This window comes from Tachypleus tridentatus, chromosome 13 (genome assembly GCF_004210375.1).
Source record: "Tachypleus tridentatus isolate NWPU-2018 chromosome 13, ASM421037v1, whole genome shotgun sequence".
Lineage (NCBI taxonomy): Eukaryota > Metazoa > Arthropoda > Merostomata > Xiphosura > Limulidae > Tachypleus > Tachypleus tridentatus.
Genome location: NC_134837.1, coordinates 13,637,917 through 13,659,647, shown reverse-complemented (window position 1 = coordinate 13,659,647; position 21,731 = coordinate 13,637,917). Strand labels below are relative to the sequence as shown.

The 21,731-nt window shown below is 34.2% G+C and overlaps 2 protein-coding genes across 2 annotated transcripts in view; one reads left to right on the top strand and one right to left on the bottom strand.

Moving 5' to 3' along the window:
- The first annotated feature begins 482 nt into the window (after positions 1 to 482).
- On the top strand, positions 483 to 19,852 carry LOC143240659 (tubulin polyglutamylase TTLL6-like). The gene is made up of 8 exons (XM_076483453.1): positions 483 to 618; positions 7,789 to 7,907; positions 8,110 to 8,240; positions 10,993 to 11,149; positions 16,496 to 16,581; positions 16,746 to 16,974; positions 17,212 to 17,381; positions 19,693 to 19,852. The coding sequence occupies exons 1-8, from the start codon at positions 483 to 485 to the stop codon at positions 19,850 to 19,852; spliced, it is 1,188 nt and encodes a 395-aa protein (XP_076339568.1).
- Positions 16,493 to 21,731, bottom strand: part of LOC143236954 (maspardin-like) — a 33,212-nt gene continuing 27,973 nt past the window's right edge. The window contains exon 12 of the transcript XR_013019820.1: positions 16,493 to 16,946. The gene's annotated coding sequence lies outside the window, so the exon portion shown is untranslated. The remainder of the gene's footprint in view (positions 16,947 to 21,731) is intronic.

Here is a 21,731-nt window from a genome sequence, read left to right as displayed (position 1 = left end):
AACTTGTCTGTTATAGTGGTTTAACAAAACTAATATCGTTTTAGAATTGTTTTGTTTGTTTGTTTGTTTTTGAATTTCGCACAAAGCTACTCGAGGGCTATCTGTGCTAGCCGTCCCTAATTTAGCAGTGTACGACTAGAGGGTAGGGAGATAGTCATCACCACCCACCGCCAGCCAACTCTTGGGCTACTCTTTTACCAACGAATAGTGGGATTGACCGTCACATTATAACGCTCCCACGGCTGGGAGGGCGAGCATGTTTGGTGCGACCGGGAATCGAACCCACGACTCTCAGATTACGAGTCGCACGCCTTAACACGCTTGGCCATGCCGGGCCTCGTTTTAAAAAAATCACGACATCAGATATTTTAAGACATTCTTTTAAAATGGTATCTTGTTAATTTCGTTAAACTACATTCTAAACATTCTATCAATATATATATATATATGTGAATCATTTTATAAAGTGACGACATGAAGTAATGGAAAAACCTAAGTACTGGAATCACAGTCGTGACACTTTTACCGCTAAGACAGCAAAGACGACATCTCGATCTTCTCAAAAATTCAAGAATCGTCACCGTTTCAGAAGTTCAGGAGTTAGACTAATCCCAGAAGGTAGAATTATAGTTTTATAAGTATTGTCTTCTTTTGATGAAATCGTTAGCGAATGATTACATTCTGTACAGTATCTTTAATGAATCTATAGTGTTCATGTAAGAGTTATACACATCAGATCTTTTGACATGTATATTTAATATTTGAGAAAATACCATCCTTTCTTTCCATTTCATTATTACAGTAAAGAAGGAATTAGTTTCAAAGGCATTATGGAAACTCTTAACATTATTCTTATAAATTACGATTTACTCTACATTATTAAGATAATCAATTATAACATTTTAAAATAGCTTATATTACATTTCAAAAAAGGTAAAATCCTATTACTTTCGATAGATGGCGCTGTCTTCTTCAGAGGTAAAAGCGTGGAATTGAAGAAGCTCCACCTGTTGAAAACAGTATTTTATCATATTATTTAAAATAATCGTCCAAACATATTTTATACTACGCATTTTTAACATAACGAGTTTATGTAGAATCGAACTGCTCGTTAACTTTCCGTAAAGTATATGTATTGGAATGTGCATTAAATGGTCTTAATGAATTTTTATGTAGATGGATGTATTAGAATACAGAACCCTATATCAACTAGAAATCTGTCTCAAATACAAAAGAAACAGAAAAGGTGAATATATTTAAATTTATTTAATTATTATACGAGTTTTGTCAATGAAAGGTGGTAAATTTGTTTGTTCGTAATAAAGCACAAAGTGATACAATGGACTATCTGTACTGTACCCCTAACTGGTATCAAGATGTGGTTTTAGAGTTATGATCCTTCATAATTACTTCCGGGCCCACTAGAGGGCCGAAGGGTAAGAAGTAACATATAATGTAGTTCAAGTTATGTGTAAAATAGTAATGATATCTAGTTTGTAGACTATGTAAAACTTCATTTTTATGTACATTGTCATTCCTATACCTTAATAACAATTACCATGGTAAAAGCATGAGGTAATAATATAAATAGTAAATAAAAATGAAACAATAATTGATAATTTCGATGGATTGCTTTAGCTTTACAAATTGGGGTGTTTTTACGTAGGAAAAAAACTCTTTATACAGTAAAAAAAGAATAATATGGATAAATGTGTTTTAAATGCAATGTTTAAAACAACAATTATTTTAATACTAACACGTGGTTGAAGGCGTCGTTAAGATAAACAGTTGGCAAAAAGGAATTTTTGTTGTATTTGTTTTGAATTTCGCTTAAAGATACTGGAGGGCTGTCTGCACTAGCCATCCCTAATGGAATAGTGTACTTGGGCTACTCTTTTACCAACTAATAGTGTGATTGACCGTAACATTATAACGCCCATCCAGCTGAAAGGGTGAGCATGTTTGTGGCGGGGATTCGAAGCTGCGACCCTCAAATTACGAGTCGAGTTCCTTAACCACCTAGCCATGGCGGCCTACATGAAAGAAGGGTTTTACATATGATTGACTAAAGTGTTGTGAGGTTTTTAGCCCACTCAAGGAGGGCAGAGCAAAGATAGCCCCTTGTGTAGCTTTGTGTTTAGCTACAAACAAACAAATAACTAAGTTTTTAAGTTAATATAAATTGGTAAGTACAGTTTTGATCGATGTGATAGTCCAGTTGTGTCAAGAAATTATAATATTCACTGAAGACATTGTGCATAACTAAAGATATTAATACACTAATGTTTCCTGTGCTTTCGAGTGTGTTGGTCAACTGTGCACTTGATTATCTCATATTTCGGGGTGAACTGTTAGGTGTTAGCATGAGTGTCACGTGATACGGTTTTCTTCTTAGGTGTTGCTCGTTGAAAGAATTCAATGGTAATTTTAATAAAAGTAGTGATAAACAGATAAAAATATGTAGGAATCTCAATTCCTAGAATCAGACCGTATATGCAACATTATTGTCCAATGATCCGTTTACAACTGTCTTTTGTTATTCTATGTGTTGTTTCAATAAGAAAAAAATTGCATTGCGTTTGCTTTTAAGCAAAAGAAACTGACTGAAATGAATTATTGGCAAAAACGTTTGGTTTTCCATGCAATGGGTGCTTACAGCAGAATAGAGCGCGCAGAATAGCTATGTACCAGCGGATTTTTTTCTTTCTGCTGGATGCCACCGTTCCTTGTCATTCACTGATTGCAAGGAAAGACCGGTGCAGAAGTGAATGCTTTTACAGTTGTTATTTCTGTAAGAAGTGTCAAAAGGGAGATGTTTAATTTAATTCAAGTAAATATATTCGATATGGTACAATAACGTCATTCACAAGTGTAACATCAACATGAAAAAAATCAATATAAAATGAACAACAATAAATATGTACTGAAACTCGTACCTCTGTTTATGTATTATTTCTGTTCATGTTCCGATCTTCGAAATATTTCTTTCAATCAATCGACGCAATAAGTCCCATCTCTGCGTGAAATTACTTTGCAAAAAGAAATATTTTTTTTTATTATTTTTTCATCTCATATTAACCATTCAACACATATGAAGACTGGCGGAATGATACTGATATTGATAAGAATACTAGGAATTGCAAAAAAATACTGTAATGTTCTTTTTAAAATGTGCATCTTGATATATATATATATATATATATATGTTCTTTTCTACGTTTAACCGTTTAGGAGGTATAGAGCATCACAGACAGACAAACATTTGGCCATTATATATATATAGATTTTTGTCTCGCGTTTATAATAGTGACGCAGACGTTGCAACCGATTTTCCTAGATTTATGTGGAGGGAGTAAGTGGTCATCCTCAAATATAAAATAATTCCAATGGAATAAAAGTAACAAAGCAATTTCCATTTAGAGATTCTAAATTTTACTTCGTCAAAATTATATATATATGTCATACAGATTTACTAGTTATTCAGTAAGATTACTCTTCGTAGGTAAGTGATGTCTGTTTGTTTGTTTCTTTTGAATTTCTCCCAAAGCTACACGAAGGCAATCTGCGGTAGCCGTCCCTAATTTAGCAGTGTGAGACTAGAGGGAAGGCAGCTAGTCATCACCACTTACCACCAATTCTTGGGCTACTTTTTTTGCCAACGAACAGTGGGGCTGATTGTCACATTATAACACCTTCACAGCTGAAAGGGCGAGCATGATTGGTGTGACGTGGATTCGAACCCACAACTTTCAGATAACGAGTCGAGTGCCTTAACCACCTACCCATGCCAGGCCAAGTGATGTCTGATAATCTTAAGCGAAATTTGCCCATTCCTGGTAAAAAACAGCTCGTATGCCATCGACAACATGTACTGTTTTTCTTGTTTCTTTTACTGTAACCCCTTGATGTCCTGGCAAGCTTGCCAAACTGGTTCGAGAAAGCTAAATTCGTAGACAACAAATTTTATGTGACGTATTAAAGTTTAAACCAACGATGTTTTGTCTATGTTTAAAGCATCACCAATCTCTGTTTGTATTACAACTTCTTTGTATATACTCGTATAATTTCAACACGCGCTAAACGTTATTTCTTTTAACACTTGGCATGGCCAAGCGCGTTAAGGCGTGCGACTCGTAATCAGATATGGAAAAAATAAAAATAAAAAGACACAAAACCCATATTTTTTTTTGTCATCGCCGCCGAGATTTTTTGCAACTCTAATGACCACTTCCAACTGAAAAGGTCCTGGCATGGCTACGTGGTTAAGACACTCGACTCGTAATCTGAGGGTCGTGGGTTCGATTCCCGGTCGCACAAAACATGCTCTTCCTCCCAGCCGTGGGGGCGTTATAATGTGACGATCAATCCCACTATTCGTTGGTAAAAGAGTAGCCCAAGAGGTGGCGGTGGGTGGTGATGACTAGCTGTCTTCCCTCTAGTCTTACACTGCTAAATTAGGGACGGCTAGTACAGATAGCCCTCGAGTAGCTTTGTGCGAAATTCCAAAACAAACAAACAAACTTTTAACACTTATTCGTTGTTAACATATAACCCATTCAAGTGACGTTTTCTAGGCCTCTTTGATAGTTATTGAGAGAAAAGGTTGCTTAACTGTTATTACAAACTTATTTCTAACAACAAAATACATGGCTCGAGGAATGTGGAAATAAGTTAAACCTGACTTTGACTTTTTTTTTAAATAAAATGCTGTTATTGATTTCCTACGGCAAGGCTACACAGTAAGCTATTTGTACATTGTCCGTCAAGGGGAATCTAGCCCTGGATTTTTGAAATATACGTCTGTTAAGTTTGCTGCTTACCCACCTAAAGACTTGTACTATAACGAGTGTACTTTAAAAATCAAATTAATTTTTATGTCATGGAAGAAATTATAAACTCGATTACTTTTATAATCCTATAATATGCGCATCATGAACATATGGTTGAAAGAAGGTTTTCTTTGAATTTATCTCTTAAATATTTCTGTATTACACAAAAAATATGTTTCTGTGAAATATTTTTGCTATGTTAAAAATCGGTTCCTTATGGAGAAGTAACCGTGTTAAACTGAGAAACTAAAACAAATACTGCCAACTTTTATTTGTTCTAGAGGTATAATGTTATACTTTATCTATATCAGACTGTGTTCTAGAGGTATAATGTTATACTTTATCTATATCAGACTGTGTTCTAGAGGTATAATGTTATAGTTTTTCTGTTTTAGACTGTGTTCTAGAGGTATAATGTTATAGTTTTTCTGTTTTAGACTGTGTTCTAGAGGTATAATGCCATAGTTTTTCTGTTTTAGACTGTGTTCTAGAGGTATAATGCCATAGTTTTTCTGTTTTAGACTGTGTTCTAGAGGTAAAAACACTAAACTATTTAACTGCAACATTTAAATGTGAATTAAACAACAAAGATTATCTGTATTTTACAATGTACAATAGAGATCTAGTACAGGATTATTTCCTGAGTATCGTTAAGCCTACCTAGATATTACTGTTAACATGCAGATTGTGGTTGAGAACTGAAGAATACAATGCTTCACCAAGTGATTGTTGTTCTTTACTTTTTTAGACACATCAAAGTCTGCTTGATTGAATGCAAATACGAATCAGGTAAACATTTTAACCATGTTTAGTTGTAAGTGTCAAAACAAATTACCGTTATTTTTTATACAGAGAAAACTGATGGTGTCTTGGTTTTCGTGTTATTTTTCACATACTATGATCACTTTATTTTTTCATCTGTAAATTTATTCAACGACTTCTTTCCTCTTTAAACCGTTCTTATAATTGTTGTTAGTGAATTTATGTGTCATGTCTTCGTGAAGTCACAAACTTTGAACATGAGTTGCAATTTGCCACCTGAACCTTTATGTGTACTCAGACTAAATGGTCAAGTCAGTGACCCCTAGGTTTCTGGTGTAGTTTTCCCTAACTTTTGAACTAATCACCACAGAGAAGGCAGCCAGCCAGCAACACCTACCGTCAAAGAGCTTTGATTGGCTCTTTGTACCAAGAAGTGGGACTGTCTATCACTTTTATAACGCGCCCATGGCTGACAGTGCAGAACACTCTCAATAATATAATCTATAGAGCGTCAGATTCACAAATTAACAACCAGACGATCAGACAACGTAGCCCTTAACTGAACAGATTGATTTAATTTACACTATTAAAACTAAATGATTAAATAATCTAATAAGGATGATTGATCTGTGTGATAAATGTATTATTGTTTATTTGCTACTTTTAAATTAATCAATTGGTAAAAATTATCGAACCTGAAAGATGAGACAAACCCATATTATTTAATCTAAAGTAATTAATATATGTACCATAAATTTTCCATACCTTGTCCAATTCAAATCACATATTTGTATACTGAGCAAAATCGAATCTTTCTTTTTCTTTTCTGGGGTGGGTGGGGTAAGGAGAAATAAAATAGCAAACAAAAAATTCAGAATATAATGTGTTCCAACCAAACCCGTTAATGTGTATAATAATAAAGTGTATTCAGAATATAATGTGTTCCGACCAAACCCATTAATGTGTATAATAATAAAGTGTATTCAGGATATAATATGTTCCGACCAAACCCATTAATGTGTATAATAATAAAGTGTATTCAGAATATAATATGTTCCAACCAAACCCGTTAATGTGTATAATAATAAAGTGTATTCAGAATATAATGTGTTCCGACCAAACCCATTAATGTGTATAATAATAAAGTGTATTCAGGATATAATGTGTTCCGACCAAACCCGTTAATGTGTATAATAATAAAGTGTATTCAGAATATAATGTGTTCCGACCAAACCCATTAATGTGTATAATAATAAAGTGTATTCAGAATATAATGTGTTCCGACCAAACCCATTAATGTGTATAATAATAAAGTGTATTCAGAATATAATGTGTTCCGACCAAACCCATTAATGTGTATAATAATAAAGTGTATTCAGGATATAATGTGTTCCGACCAAACCCATTAATGTGTATAATAATAAAGTGTATTCAGAATATAATGTGTTCCGACCAAACCCATTAATGTGTATAATAATAAAGTGTATTCAGGATATAATGTGTTCCGACCAAACCCATTAATGTGTATAATAATAAAGTGTATTCAGGATATAATGTGTTCCGACCAAACCCGTTAATGTGTATAATAATAAAGTGTATTCAGAATATAATGTGTTCCGACCAAACCCATTAATGTGTATAATAATAAAGTGTATTCAGAATATAATGTGTTCCGACCAAACCCATTAATGTGTATAATAATAAAGTGTATTCAGAATATAATGTGTTCCGACCAAACCCATTAATGTGTATAATAATAAAGTGTACTGGTAGTTTTCACACTTTCCAAATCCATGGAAGTCTCTTATTTCATTCATACCGTCACGGAGCCCCAACCCTTAAAACTTTTACTACACTAGATGAAAGTGACAGAGTTCGTAACGCTATTGTTAAAATATAGCTATAAATAAATATAGAATAATATTATGGTGAATATGAACTGAGTCATGATTCTTTAAAAAAACATATTTCTTCCCTGATAAATTAACACTCAATAATTGAAAAAAACAACCAACCAAACAAAACCTGTTAGTTCGACAGAAATCCTCTGCGGAACTCTGGTATGTTAGGAAACACAGTTTGAAATACTCTGCGGAACTCTGGTATGTTAGGAAACACAGTTTGAAAATAATTTGAAAAATGTAATAAATTGAATTCAACGAGATTGGGTTATTTTTTATTTCTTATGCCTCGTCAGTTCGTCGTGTGATGCAGGAAGTCGGCTTTGAACAAGTAACTGAGCAAGAACAGTGGCACATCTTCTGGACAGACTTGCCTCTTTCTCTTGACCGTGTGGTGAAAATGAAAATATTTCAGGTGTGAACTTATTTCTCATCATCAACTTTCAAAATACCTTTAGTTTACACTAAATGAAGGACTGACTTTTTGTCTAGTTCAGTACTCACCTTATATGGTTTAAACTATCAAGTAATACGTATATATATATAGTAAACTTTTAATTAAAGTGTATTATAATGTTAAAATTGTAAAATATCAGACGTTATTTATTTACCATCAGAAAATTAACCATTTTCCCGGAATGACTGAGATCTGCAGAAAAGACTTCCTCGCGAGAAATCTCAACCGAATGTGTAAACAGTTTCCAAAAGATTACAAGTTCTTTTCCAGAACCTGGTTATTACCTTCAGAGTACGTATACGTATGGCAACGTTTGTTCGTCATTTATAAACGTGATATTTGTTTCGTAGTATAATTATGACATAATCAGGGTATATTATTGTTTGTTTCAAAATGTTTACGCGAAACTACACAAAGGGCTAGCTACCTATAGTCATGCCTAATTTTGAGCTGACAGACCAGAGGAAAGACGGCTAATTAACAGCACTCGCCGACAACATTAAGGCTACTCGTCTGGGGTGTGAGCGTCACTCGTATATGAACCTACGGCCCAGAAATGTGGAGCAGATTTTTTGGCAACGGGCCACGAACCGAAACTCTCACATTAGGTTGCGTACGTTAAATATTAGGTTGCTATTATGTTGCAACGACCAACCCGAGGGTACGTGAAGAACATTTTGAAATTACAAATAAGACTGCTGAAAGGAAACACGACACTTGTTTGATTGAAAGTTTTAAAAATCTATATGATGGTGAATAAACTTGTTATCGTAGCTTCTCGAAACAAACATAGTCATAACTAGCTGGAGTGCACGTCCTCTGGACGGAAGTCGTGAACATTCATGAATAATGACAGCTTATCTTAGGACAAGAAAAGTTACTTCCCTTATTCGTAATTAAGAAAAAAACGCCCATAAAAACTACAAAACACAAAGCGTGAAACCGCTAATTTTTATGTATCTCCCTATGGACCCAATGAACCTCTAAACTAAATTTGGTAAATATCCATCTACAGGGGCACAATGTAGTGGTTAAAAACACACACGCAGAAACATGCATAACAAACCGTAAAACATAAAACATTAATGTAACCATGCACGGACATAATAAATCTACTTATTAATTTTGGTGAAGATCCATCTATATCAGTACAATTATATTTATATAGATTGTTATGGTATGAAGTAGTTACATGAACAATCAATAGACAGTACTATTATATTTATATAGATTGTTATGGTATGAAGTAGTTACATGAACAGTCAATAGACAGTACTATTATATTTATATAGATTGTTATGGTATGAAGTAGTTACATGAACAGTCAATAGACAGTACTATTATATTTATATAGATTGTTATGGTGTGACGTAGTTACATGAACAGTCAATAGGCAGTACTGTTATATTTATATAGATTGTTATGGTGTGAAGTAGTTACATGAACAGTCAACAGACAGTACTATTATATTTATATAGATTGTTATGGTGTGAAGTAGTTATATGAACAGTCAATAAACAGTACTATTATATTTATATAGATTGTTATGGTGTGACGTAGTTACATGAACAGTCAATAGACAGTACTATTATATTTATATAGATTGTTATGGTGTGAAGTAGTTACATGAACAGTCAATAGACAGTACTATTATATTTATATAGATTGTTATGGTATGAAGTAGTTACATGAACAGTCAATAGACAGTACTATTATATTTATATAGATTGTTATGGTATGAAGTAGTTACATGAACAGTCAATAGACAGTACTATTATATTTATATAGATTGTTACAGTATGAAGTAGTTACATGAACAGACAAGAGAGAGTACTGTTATATTTATATAGATTGTTACAGTATGAAGTAGTTACATGAACAGACAAGAGAGAGTACTGTTATATTTATATAGATGTGAAGAAGTTATATGAACCGTCAACTGAAAGTACTATTATATTTATATATATCTGAAGCAGTTGTATGGATATACAAGAGACAGTACTATTATATTTATATATATATGTGAAGTAGTTATATGGATCTACAACAGACTGTATTATAATATTTATATAGATTGTTGTGGTGTGAATAAGTTATATGAACGGACAACAGATAGAACTATTATATCTGTATATATTAAGAGTAATTAATTTCTTTGGTTTTATGAACATTGTCTCTTATAAGGTTTCTAAGTTTATCTATTACTGGCTTCAGAGATGACCCACCTTGGTTTCTGTAGTTATCACATGATGTTGTGTGATGAACTGCAGGCCACTTCTAAAACCAAAGTTCGATGCACAGTAACGTAATCTGGGAAAACTTAAAGTAAACTTCTACCACGTCCAGACCAAACATTTCTACTTGTATTTGTAATGATAAAATGGTCTTGAAGATACCATGGTCATAAATGATATACCTGACCCCGTGTTTCATCATAAGTGTAAGTTTTAGGGCTAGTTATCGAAGTTGTGTGACAGTTCTACGACAATGTAGTTCACGTTCAGTAATGTTCACCATCCATGATAAAAGGATTGTATTGAAATTTGAGTTTATAAATAAGCTATCATCACAGAGAAAATGTATTGAAATATTTAGTTGTATCAATGAAAGTTCCTGTTTTTCTGTTGCAATAATCGTGAGATTTTCACTAAATAAAAAACAAATATTTTTAAAGTTTGTTTTTCATTGTCGTATATTTGAACTTTTTTGTAACCTTTATTGGTTAAATCTGAAACATATCATTTTTGTGGAAATTTCAATTGTTTTATTTATTGCTTATCTATAAATATTTTGGCTAGTTATAAAAAATATTTCACAGTTATGATTGATGATGATGATCGGTGCGAGCCGAGTTTTGGACGTATACATTGCAAGCAACATTACAATAAGATCCAAGTGACTCAATGGTAGATCTAATGACTTATAACGTTTAAACTGTGTTTTGACAACACCCTTGTTGGATACAGCACAGATAGCTCATTGTGTAGGTTTTGTGTTTATTACCAATAAAACAAACGGTATATTCATTTTTTTTCTGTGTTAGGTTATTGCAGCTGTACGTCTATTTGAACACTCACAGAAACTCTATCTTTATCATAAAACCCGAAAATAATTGCCAAGGACGAGGGATATATCTAGTGAAAGACGTCAGTGAACTTGGTGTTCAGTCCCGTGGTATTTGCCAGCAATATATCAAGAAGGTAATTCAACAAAGTGTAGGTTGCTCGTAGTAAATATCATTTCTGTTTTAAAGGTGTGACACTTTTCAGTTGGTTTCTTTCTTATTTGTTTTTTAATTCCGCTCAATGCTACATGAGAGCTATCTACGCTACCTGTCCCTAATTTAACAATGTAAGATTAGAGGGAAGGCAGCTAGTCATCACCACCCACCGCCAACTCTTGGGTTACTCTTTTACCAACGAATAGTATAATTTACTGTCACATTATAACGCCTCCACAGCTGAAAGGGCGATCATGTTTGGTGCGACGGGGATTCGAACCCACGACCCTCAGATAACGAGTCGAGTGTCTTAACCACGTAGCCATGCCAGGACCTTTTCAGTTGGAAGTGGTCATTAGAGTTGCAAAAAACTCGGCGGCGATGACAAAAAAAAAATATGAGTTTTGTGTCTTTTTATTTTTATTTTTGTCATATCTGTGAAAATAGTTTGTTATATATATATATATATATATAATTTTAGGGTTAACTCATTACTGATAGTTTCGAGAGAATGCTGTGACCGGATGTGTAAATAAATGGAGACTTGCCTCAATTAAAATGTGTCAGTTCTTGTGCAGAATATTTTAAATAAAATTAATAAAACGAGACATGAACGTTTTTTACTTGCACAATAATTTATTAGAAAGTTTAAGATACAAGTGACAGGACTCTCAAGTGATTCATAAATGTTAATAAGATCTATATTCACTTTTGTAGAATTGGACTGAGTATCATTTGTTCCTAACCTGTAACTTTCTTCCAGTTGGTTTACTTGTGTTGTACCCACTCACAACTGCGAACCCTGGATTTGTAACAAATCTTATGTTACCCCAGATGACCCTCTCTCGTTCCTATGGTGGAGAAGACTGTTAGAAGCGGATATTATGAGAGCTAAGATAAAAGTAATTTCATTACTAGTAAAAGACCATTAGTATCATAACACTTCATAATCACAGCATACAGAGTTTGAATAATTTTGGTTTGTTTTGAATTTCGCGAAAAGCTACACGAGGGCTATCTGCGCAAGCCGTCCCTAATTTAGCAGTGTAAGAACAGTTGGATCAACCTTCACATTATAACGCCCCCCACGGCTGAAAGGGCGAGCATGTTTGGTGCGACGGGGATCCGAACACTTGAATAATGTATCAGAGAAGGCCAACAAACCGGATATCATGGGGATCCGAACACTTGAATAATGTATCAGTGAAGGACAACAAACCGGATATCATGGGGATCCGAACGATTGAATAATGGTATCAGTGAAGGACAACAAACCGGATGTCATGGGGATCCGAACGATTGAATAATGTTTCAGTGAAGGACAACAAACCGGATATCATGGGGATCCGAACGATTGAACAATGTATCAGTGAAGGACAACAAACCGTCTATCATGGGGATCTGAACGATTGAATAATGTATCAATGAAGGACAACAAACTGTATATCATGGGGATCCGAACGATTGAATAATGTATCAGTGAAGGACAACAAACCGAATATCATGGGGATCCGAACGATTGAATAATGTATCAGTGAAGGACAACAAACCGGATATCATGAGGATCCGAACGCTTGAATAATGTTTCAGTGAAGGACAACAAACCGGATATCATGGGGATCCGAACGATTGAATAATGGTATCAGTGAAGGACAACAAACCGGATGTCATGGGGATCCGAACGCTTGAACAATGTATCAGTGAAGGACAACAAACCGTCTATCATGGGGATCCGAACGATTGAATAATGTATCAGTGAAGGACAACAAACTGTATATCATGGGGATCCGAACGCTTGAATAATGTTTCAGTGAAGGACAACAAACCGAATATCATTTGTGAAGATCACTCATTTTGATCAGGAATTTTCGCTGTTACAAAATAACGTTTGAGACCAATATTTGTATTTAATGTGAAATTATCTATATTGTTTCTTTTCGCTGCTATAAGTAAATATAATGCAGATTGTATTAATGTTCAGAATGTTTTTCTTTTCTTAGTCCTCTGTAAAATGAATTATATTTGTCTCTAACTTTTGTAAATAGAATCCCGCTTTCATTTGGTAAATATAATTAATTTTTGCATGTATTTTCTGTAATTATTTTTTTTATTCATTTCCAGCCATTGTTGATAAATGGATATAAATTTGATTTAAGAATTTACGTGCTCGTGACATCATGCGACCCCTTGAAAATATACGTATATAGAGAAGGGCTGGCAAGGTTTGCCACAGTAAAATATGTAAAACCAGCTAACAATAACTTGGTAGGTAAAGAATCTCACTACGTAATGTGTTTCTAATAAATTAATTAGTAACTGTGTAGATCTTATGTTATATAATACTTACTGTTGTTTGTTTTAGCGTGAAGTCGAACGCTAGGTTATCTGCGCTCTGTGCACCGGTTCGAACTTTCAGTCTAAATTTGTCGATGACTCTGCGGAAGACTAAAACATCTGTATAGATTCTATCGACTTCTCTTTTTTTTTCTATCTGATTACATAAAGTGTACGTCCATTTTTTTTCTTATAATAAAGCCACATTAGGCTATCTGCTGAGTCCACCGAGAGGAATCGAACCTCTGATTTTAGCGTTGTAAATCCGTAGACATACCACTGTAACAGCGGTGAACTGATTACATAACTCGGTGGAAGCGCCTCACTAAAATAATTCTTTAATTTTATTTATATTTCAGCGTTTTCCATCTTTTAGTTAAATTAATATTACGAATACAGGTTTGGTTTTTGGCTTTCGCGCAAAGCTACACGAGGGCTTTCTGCGCTAGCCGTCCCTAATTTAGCAGTGTAAGACTAGAGGGAAGGCAGCTAGTCATCACCGCCAACTCTTTTACCAACGAATAGTAGAATTGACCGTTACATTATAACACCCCAACGGCTGAAAGGGCGAGCATGTTTGGTGCGACGGGGATTTGAACCCGCGTCCCTCGGATTATGAGTCGAGTGCCTTGACCACATGGTCAAGGAGAGCCTTTACGTATATATAAACAGACTTCTTGTGTAACGCAAAGAAAAGAAGAAAAATTACTAAGTAAGATCATTTGTTCTGCCGCTCTTTACCCAGAATTCAGTAAAATAAAACTTTACATTCTATTAAATAACAAATTATTCAATAATAGTTGTTACTCACAAATTAATTTATTGCAATATAAAATATAGACTGTAATGGATTTACTGTTGTATATTTATTTTAATATCGATATTTGTTTCAGTTAAATATACGTTTAGAAATACATATAACTTCCACAGCTAAACTGACATTGTGAAATTCCCGCCTATTCACTAAATTTGTAGAACATTCTCGAGTGTAAGAAAGAGAAATGTACATATGTATGTAAATACCAATATTACTGCCCAAGTTGAAATTTCTAGAAACTTTCCTCTCAAGACAGTTTATATTATTGCTTTGCTACAATAGGTATACTATCAGGTCATCCCTTAAGTAATGTCCGATTTTAGGTTCAGAAAAAAAAAAAGGATTTCAAACTCTTTTAATGTAATTTGATCAATAATGTATGTTCCATTATTATTATTAATTACTTCCTGCCAATGATTCACAAGCTTCTGAATGCCACTTCTATAAAATTCTTGGGGTTTGGAGGAAAAGAATGTTTAGAGGGTAGTTTTGACATCTTCATGTGTTCCAAGTTCTTTTCCATCAAGATAGTTCTGCAAACTTCACAATAGATGATAATCAGATGGGACAAGGTCTGGAGGATAAGGAGGATGTGGAAGTTTTCCCAGTCTAGCTCTTCTATCTTTACAGATGTAATCCTTGCTGTATGGAGCCGAGCATTATCCTGGTGTAACACATCTTTACGACTGATCAAAGCATGCGTTTTTTCTTTCAGTGCAACATTCAAACGCTCAAAGTGTTACCAATAGAAGTCTAATGTAGTCGTTACATTGAGTGGCAGCAACTCAAAAGTGGATCACACCAACAATATCCCACCAAACGCTTAACAAGACTTTCCTAGAATGAGGTCCATTTTGGGCTGTGCTTTAGCCAGTTTACCTGTACTGAGCTGTTCTCTGCGGCGCTTAACATGTTTATATCCAGTCAGTAAAATGTCCAAAAAAAGGTGAGTTACGTTCACGAGAGTGCAGAGAAGTGTAAATGTCCGCTCTTGCTCTAAGGTTGGCTTCTCTCAAATGAGGGAGACCCATTTTCCAAGTGTTGACACCTTTCCAAGTTGTTGCAGATAACTGTGAACTGTTGAATGGGTTGAATTAATCTTCTGTGCTAGTTCTTCAACTGTTACAACACAATTTTCATCAAGTGCAGCTAGCAACGAGTCACCATTAAACTCAACAGATTGTATTATTTGTACATTAAAATATACGTGTTAAAACTGTATCAATCTTGTGAACAAACATCATAAATATCGACATCTAAGTAACGTCTAAGTCCAAATTACAATCTACCTCAGTTCCAAACTATTTCATATTGTAATTGGTAATATAATAAACTGGAGGTTCGTCCGGGATAAATCATAATAGGTAACAAGATAAAAGAAAAAAGTAGCATCTTTATATTAGCTCCTCCTTCCCAGTGGCTCAGCGGTATGTCTGCGGACGTTATAAACTGGGTCTCGATACCTGTGATGGGTAGCTTTTTTGTGCAAGTTTGTGTTTAATTCACAACAAACAAACAAATTATTCCAGCGAAGATACTTTGCTCTTATTAAAAAAAAAAAAACATAGCATAAGCTTTGCTATGCCAACCACAAGTATTGAACCCCGGTTTTGAGCGTTGTAAGTCGTCACACTAACCGCTGAGGAGCATGCAATATATGGTTTGTTTTGAATTTTGTACATAGCTACTCGAGGGCTATCTGCGCTAGCCGTCCCTAATTTAGCAGTGTAAGATTAGAGAGAAGGCAGCTAATCATCACCAATCACTGCCAACTCTTGTGCTACTCTTTTACTAATAAAAAGTGGGATTGATCGTAACATTATAACGCCCCAACGGCTTAAATGGGGCGAACATGGTTGGTGTGACAGGGATTCGAACTCGCGACCCTGAGATTACGAGTCTAGTGTCTTAACCACCTGGCCATGCTGGGCCTGGGAATATATGAGGTGAGTAATACCTCTACAGAATGATTCGAGAGTGAATATGGTTAAGTCTTGGATTTTGTTCTAGTCTGTATAACCACTGGATAAGTATAATAGATACAATATTAACGCAGAAACAATAGTCCATTATAATATAGCAAAGCTTGCTAACAGTAGGTTTCTAAAGAATATGCTAAGTTTTGTAACCAAAAGAAAGTTGTTTAAAAATTAATTTTAAGTTTTATTATTGTAGAAAAAACTCCGTATGCATCTTACAAACTACTCCATAAACAAAACTAGTGAAAACTTCAAACAGGACGCTGAACATGGAAACAAAAGGTAAATAAAACTACTGAATGTGACTTTTTAAAAATCAGCAAATCTTTGTCAACAATCATTTACTATCCCTGCGATGTTTCATGTCGTATGAAACACTTAGTTGTCTAATCTATTTTGTAGAAATTCCAGGAAAATAATAAAACAGTTTTATCCTCCGATTTCAGGAAGATTTCCACGGTCATGAGATATTTACAGAGTAACGGATACGACGTGTCAACTGTGTGGACCAATATTGATGACGCTGTGATCAAAACGCTTCTGTCTGCCCTCCCGGTTCTACAATACAATTACAAGGCCTACTTTCCTTCTCATGAATTACTTACCAGTCCTTGTTTCGAGATACTTGGATTTGATGTTCTTTTAAACTACAAATTAAAACCATACATCTTAGAGGTATTTTGAATAAAGTGTAAGTTATTGATACAATGACACTTTACAACTTAATGGTTTAAAACACAACACACGTATTTGGAACCTACAACTTTGTATATCTATTTATTGTTCTAGGCTAAAGTAGAGCGTTGTACAATTTTCACTAGTCCATCTACTAAGTGGTAATTAACTAAAGTCTCAACGTTTCAATATTTCTTATTGACAACTATTATTCTCCTGTGTTTTTAACTTATGTAGGTAAATCATTCTCCGAGTTACAACACTGATAGTTCTGTTGATAAAGAAGTTAAAGAATCTTTACTACGAGACAGTTTAAAGCTTTTAACGATCACATGTCATGCTTGTAAAGAAACCCAAACAAGTATGCTGAAAAAAACACCCTGTGGTATTTTACCGTTTGATCAAAGGTGAGGTAGCTTTGTTCTAACAACATGTAAACAGTAACTTGTAGTTGAATGAATTAAAATTATGTTACTGCTTTCACATTCTGTTAATTAATCAACAGCATAGTGACACAAGTACAATACATTTAAACTGAGGATAAAATGACAAAACTGTAAGTGTAATCAAATTATCTACTTCTCAAACATTCATATTTATGATGAAAACTGTGTACATTATAACTACAAGACCAGCAAAATATAAGAGTAGCATAATCAAAGATTTAAAATATGTAATTGAAATTTAGTGGAAAATATTATCTTGAAGTGTGTCCTATCATAATCACCAAAGTAAATTACCGTCAACTTTAACCACTTGAACTATTATACAGTAGTGTGTGGTGCGTCTTTATATACTAATACGACACCAAATAATGGATGCCAACATTGCACTTTGTACTGTCGTTACGTCATTAAAACATGCTCATGCCATGAATGCTAAGAATTATGCACTCTGTAGATTACAATACAGCACTGAACTTCAAAATCAACAAATGAAAATGTTATTTTTAACATTGTTTTTTTATTTTTAAAAAATCTTTTGGAGCCTTCCACAAGTACATCTAGTATATATTATGTTTTGATTTTCTAGTTGCTCTGAAAACTATGTGAACTAGTTTACTAGAAAAGCTCAAATTGTGCAAAACATGATAATTACCACATAAATTATCATCTGTTATTTCCATATATGATTTACTCCTTTGATACCACCTTTAACTTTTCTTTTAGAAAGTTTGAAGAGAACCTGTTGTCCATACAAAGAAATGTCAGGACCAACACGAGCTTGAAAACTTAGGTGGATTTCGACAAGTATTTCCTTCTGGGAACAACAAGTACACAAAGTTTTATCCACAGAAGAGCTCTACACACACACGAGATACCATAGCATCAAAAATGAGGGCTCTTTGTATTAAGTATGTACATAGTTTGTGTTATAAAAGCATGTTCTGAAGACTAGAATACTTAATAAGTTCACATTTTTCAATACATGAATGTACAACATAAACACAAAACAGTCAATATTAAAATCAAATACAAATTACAAACTAAACAAATAGTGTAAAAAAGTGATACTTTCTAAATTTGTTTTGAATATCTAACAAAGTTACACAAGGGCTCTCTGTGCACAAAATGTATTATTGGTTATGCTTGTTGGTAACATCAGATCTTGAATGAAAGTCATCTCATTACATTATACTAATAAACTTTTGTTATGTGCCTTTGTGATACACATGGTGTAATAAAAGTGTATTTCTTGAATCTTATCTCAGGGTTATCCATATAATTATTTTATTTCTATAAAGATGTGATTTTTTGTGATAGAATTCAGTAAAGAATTTCTTATAACAGAATTCTTATTCTACAGAGAGCAGTTGGAGAAACTTTGTGGCCAGGAATTTCCAAGGTTAAGACCCCACCCACCAAGAAAAGTATATCTAACTGATACAAAGAGCATATGCTACTGCCTGCACAATATCTCTATGTAAAGAAAAACCATTCAGGAACAACCTGCAGCTGACAGAATAACTCGTGTTTAGTAGATTATTAAGGTAGAGGTTTAATTATTTGTACCTCACACCAGAAGTTTTTGAAATACGACAATTTAACACATTAATTATTTTGAACTTTTATAAAATTTGTTTGTGTACATGACATAAAATTACGTTATAACTATTTATGGCTACTAATTCTTCAGTGATGTTTTTTTTTGTATTTTGAATATATAACAATCTGCTGTGCACTGACCAAGGTATATTGATGGCTATTAAAAAAAGATGAAACTGGGGGCTACAAATTCAGGTAAGAAAATGCATGACAATGCTTTATTTTAGCTACTATAGGAAAAAATTAAATTGTTGCTGCAAAGCCATATTTTAATTCAATACAACTATTAACAAATCAGTAGTTGTAGCCACTTGTTTCTTAAATCAATGTTGCTTGAAAAATGAAGTTGTAAGACTACCAAAAGTTCTTAATTCTTGTATGTAACAAAGAAGTGCATTTAAAAAGAGGTATGGACTCAGAGGTATGCTCATCATGCTTGCAGATAAGTTTGTAAGATAAATTTCAAAATAGGTAAAAAAGTGTGGTTGTGGACAGACATCACAAATAACCAATCAGATATTCTGGTAAAAAATGACCATATACACACCTTGGCAAGACGAACCATGACTGTCACAAATTGAACAATATATTGTTAAATTCATCTAACATCTTTCTGTTGAACAATAAGTTACGAATCAAAATGGTGTGATATATGATTGTTGATAACACGAAGATGTGGTCTTGACCCATATCATATGAAGGGGTCCCACAGCTTTGGTACGAAATACTCTAGACTTCGTAAAATGCAAGGACTGTTTAGGCACCAAGGCATGTCATGCCCCATGAGAAACATCAATGCTCGAAAGCAAGTAGCATTCCTTGCTACTGAATGATGGGTTCACAAGTACAAAGTGATACGACCACTCAGTGTCAGAAAGGACAGATGAATGACCGAAATATGTTCAAACCTTTACTTTGTGATTTACTGAGTTATATTTGGTAGCAAGAGTTTGGTTTGTGGCTTTTGATACTTACTCAATTCATCTAAAATTTTTACAACCTTTCTTCAAATCATACCTTGCAATGGTTATTGGATAACAGAGCTAGGACACTAGGTTGTCAGATGAGATTCTAACATACTAACAGTTAATTTCAACTACTGATAATCATTGATACTTCTGACACAGAAAGTACTTTGTAATCTTTTCTTTTCAGGTTCTCAGGTTAAACTTTGAGGTGAACATTTTCCTGAAAACACTTCCTAAGTAATCCTACTTGTCAGTCAACTCAATTTGATGTTGTGTGAACTTGTCATGAAATTGTAGAAACTGGAATATTCATAGACTTTTGAAACTTTGTATTTGTAAGATAAAATAGCAATCTCCAGTTCATAATGAATGAAAACAGCAAGTTTTGTTTTTTATACACAGCAACTTATCAATAAGTAAATAGAACCCCCTCTCACCCAGAACACAACTTACCATCTTCTTGACATCACATGCAAAAACTTGGCAAACAAGTTTTGTAAAGAACACAGAACACAAGCAGCCTTGCCACATACAAAGAGTTAACTATATTTTACAACTTTGCATAGTTAAGTAATGAAAGAGTGATTGAAACCATCAAGAAGTACACTACCTCAGTGAAGCAGTGGCATTTCAATTCCATTACATTCAGTAAGCAACAGTTTCTGCATGGCTTGGACACTGAAAACCAACATAATAAACACCTGGACATCAAATAGTTACAAGACAACTTTGTCACAACAATGTCAGAAATTATTTTCTGAACATACACCATAGTGACAGAGTACCTCGACAGAAGTCGCTCCTCATTCCAAACAATATTATACAATAGCAGTAATGGGCACCAGTAGTGGGCCTTTTAGATCGTGGATGTACCTAAGTTATGGGAATATCCTTGGGAACCTCTGTTGAACTGTCTGCAAGCCATGATAAAATACATTGATATTTCTGATAGTGGACAGTTGAACAATAATGACTCTTGGTATACAAAGAGAAGGTTACTGCTCTTCAGTACATCACAGATCTTCTGTCTGTTTACAATGGTTACAGTTCTTGAGTATGGCCTTCTGCCTGTCAACACCAGTGACAAGATCACCAAACAAAGCAGTTTTCATGTAAGATGATTTTCCTGCTCATGTTGTAAGTTAAATAACTGTTAATTTCACCTTTATACACTTAGCTTACAATACATCTTCATTCAGGTACATTACAATAATTTCTTTTAATATCATCTATCTTGACTACTTGTCTTAAACATATATTAGTCCTCTGTGTGTGGTAAGACTATCACTTCATTATAGCACTGTGTTCTTGTTTCCACTGTGTGTGGTAAGACTATCACTTCATCATAGCACTGTGTTCTTGTTTCCACTGTGTGTGGTAAGACTATCACTTCATCATAGCACTGTGTTCTTGTTTCCACTGTATGTGGTAAGACTATCACTTCATCATAGCACTGTGTTCTTGTTTCCACTGTGTGTGGTAAGATTATCACTTCATCATAGCACTGTGTTCTTGTTTCCACTGTGTGTGGTAAGATTATCACTTCATCATAGCACTGTGTTCTTGTTTCCACTGTGTGTGGTAAGACTATCACTTCATTACAGCACTGTGTTCTTGTTTCCACTGTGTGTGGTAAGACTATCCCTTCATCATAGCACTGTGTTCTTGTTTCCACTGTGTGTGGTAAGACTATCCCTTCATTATAGCACTGTGTTCTTGTTTCCACTGTGTGTGGTAAGACTAT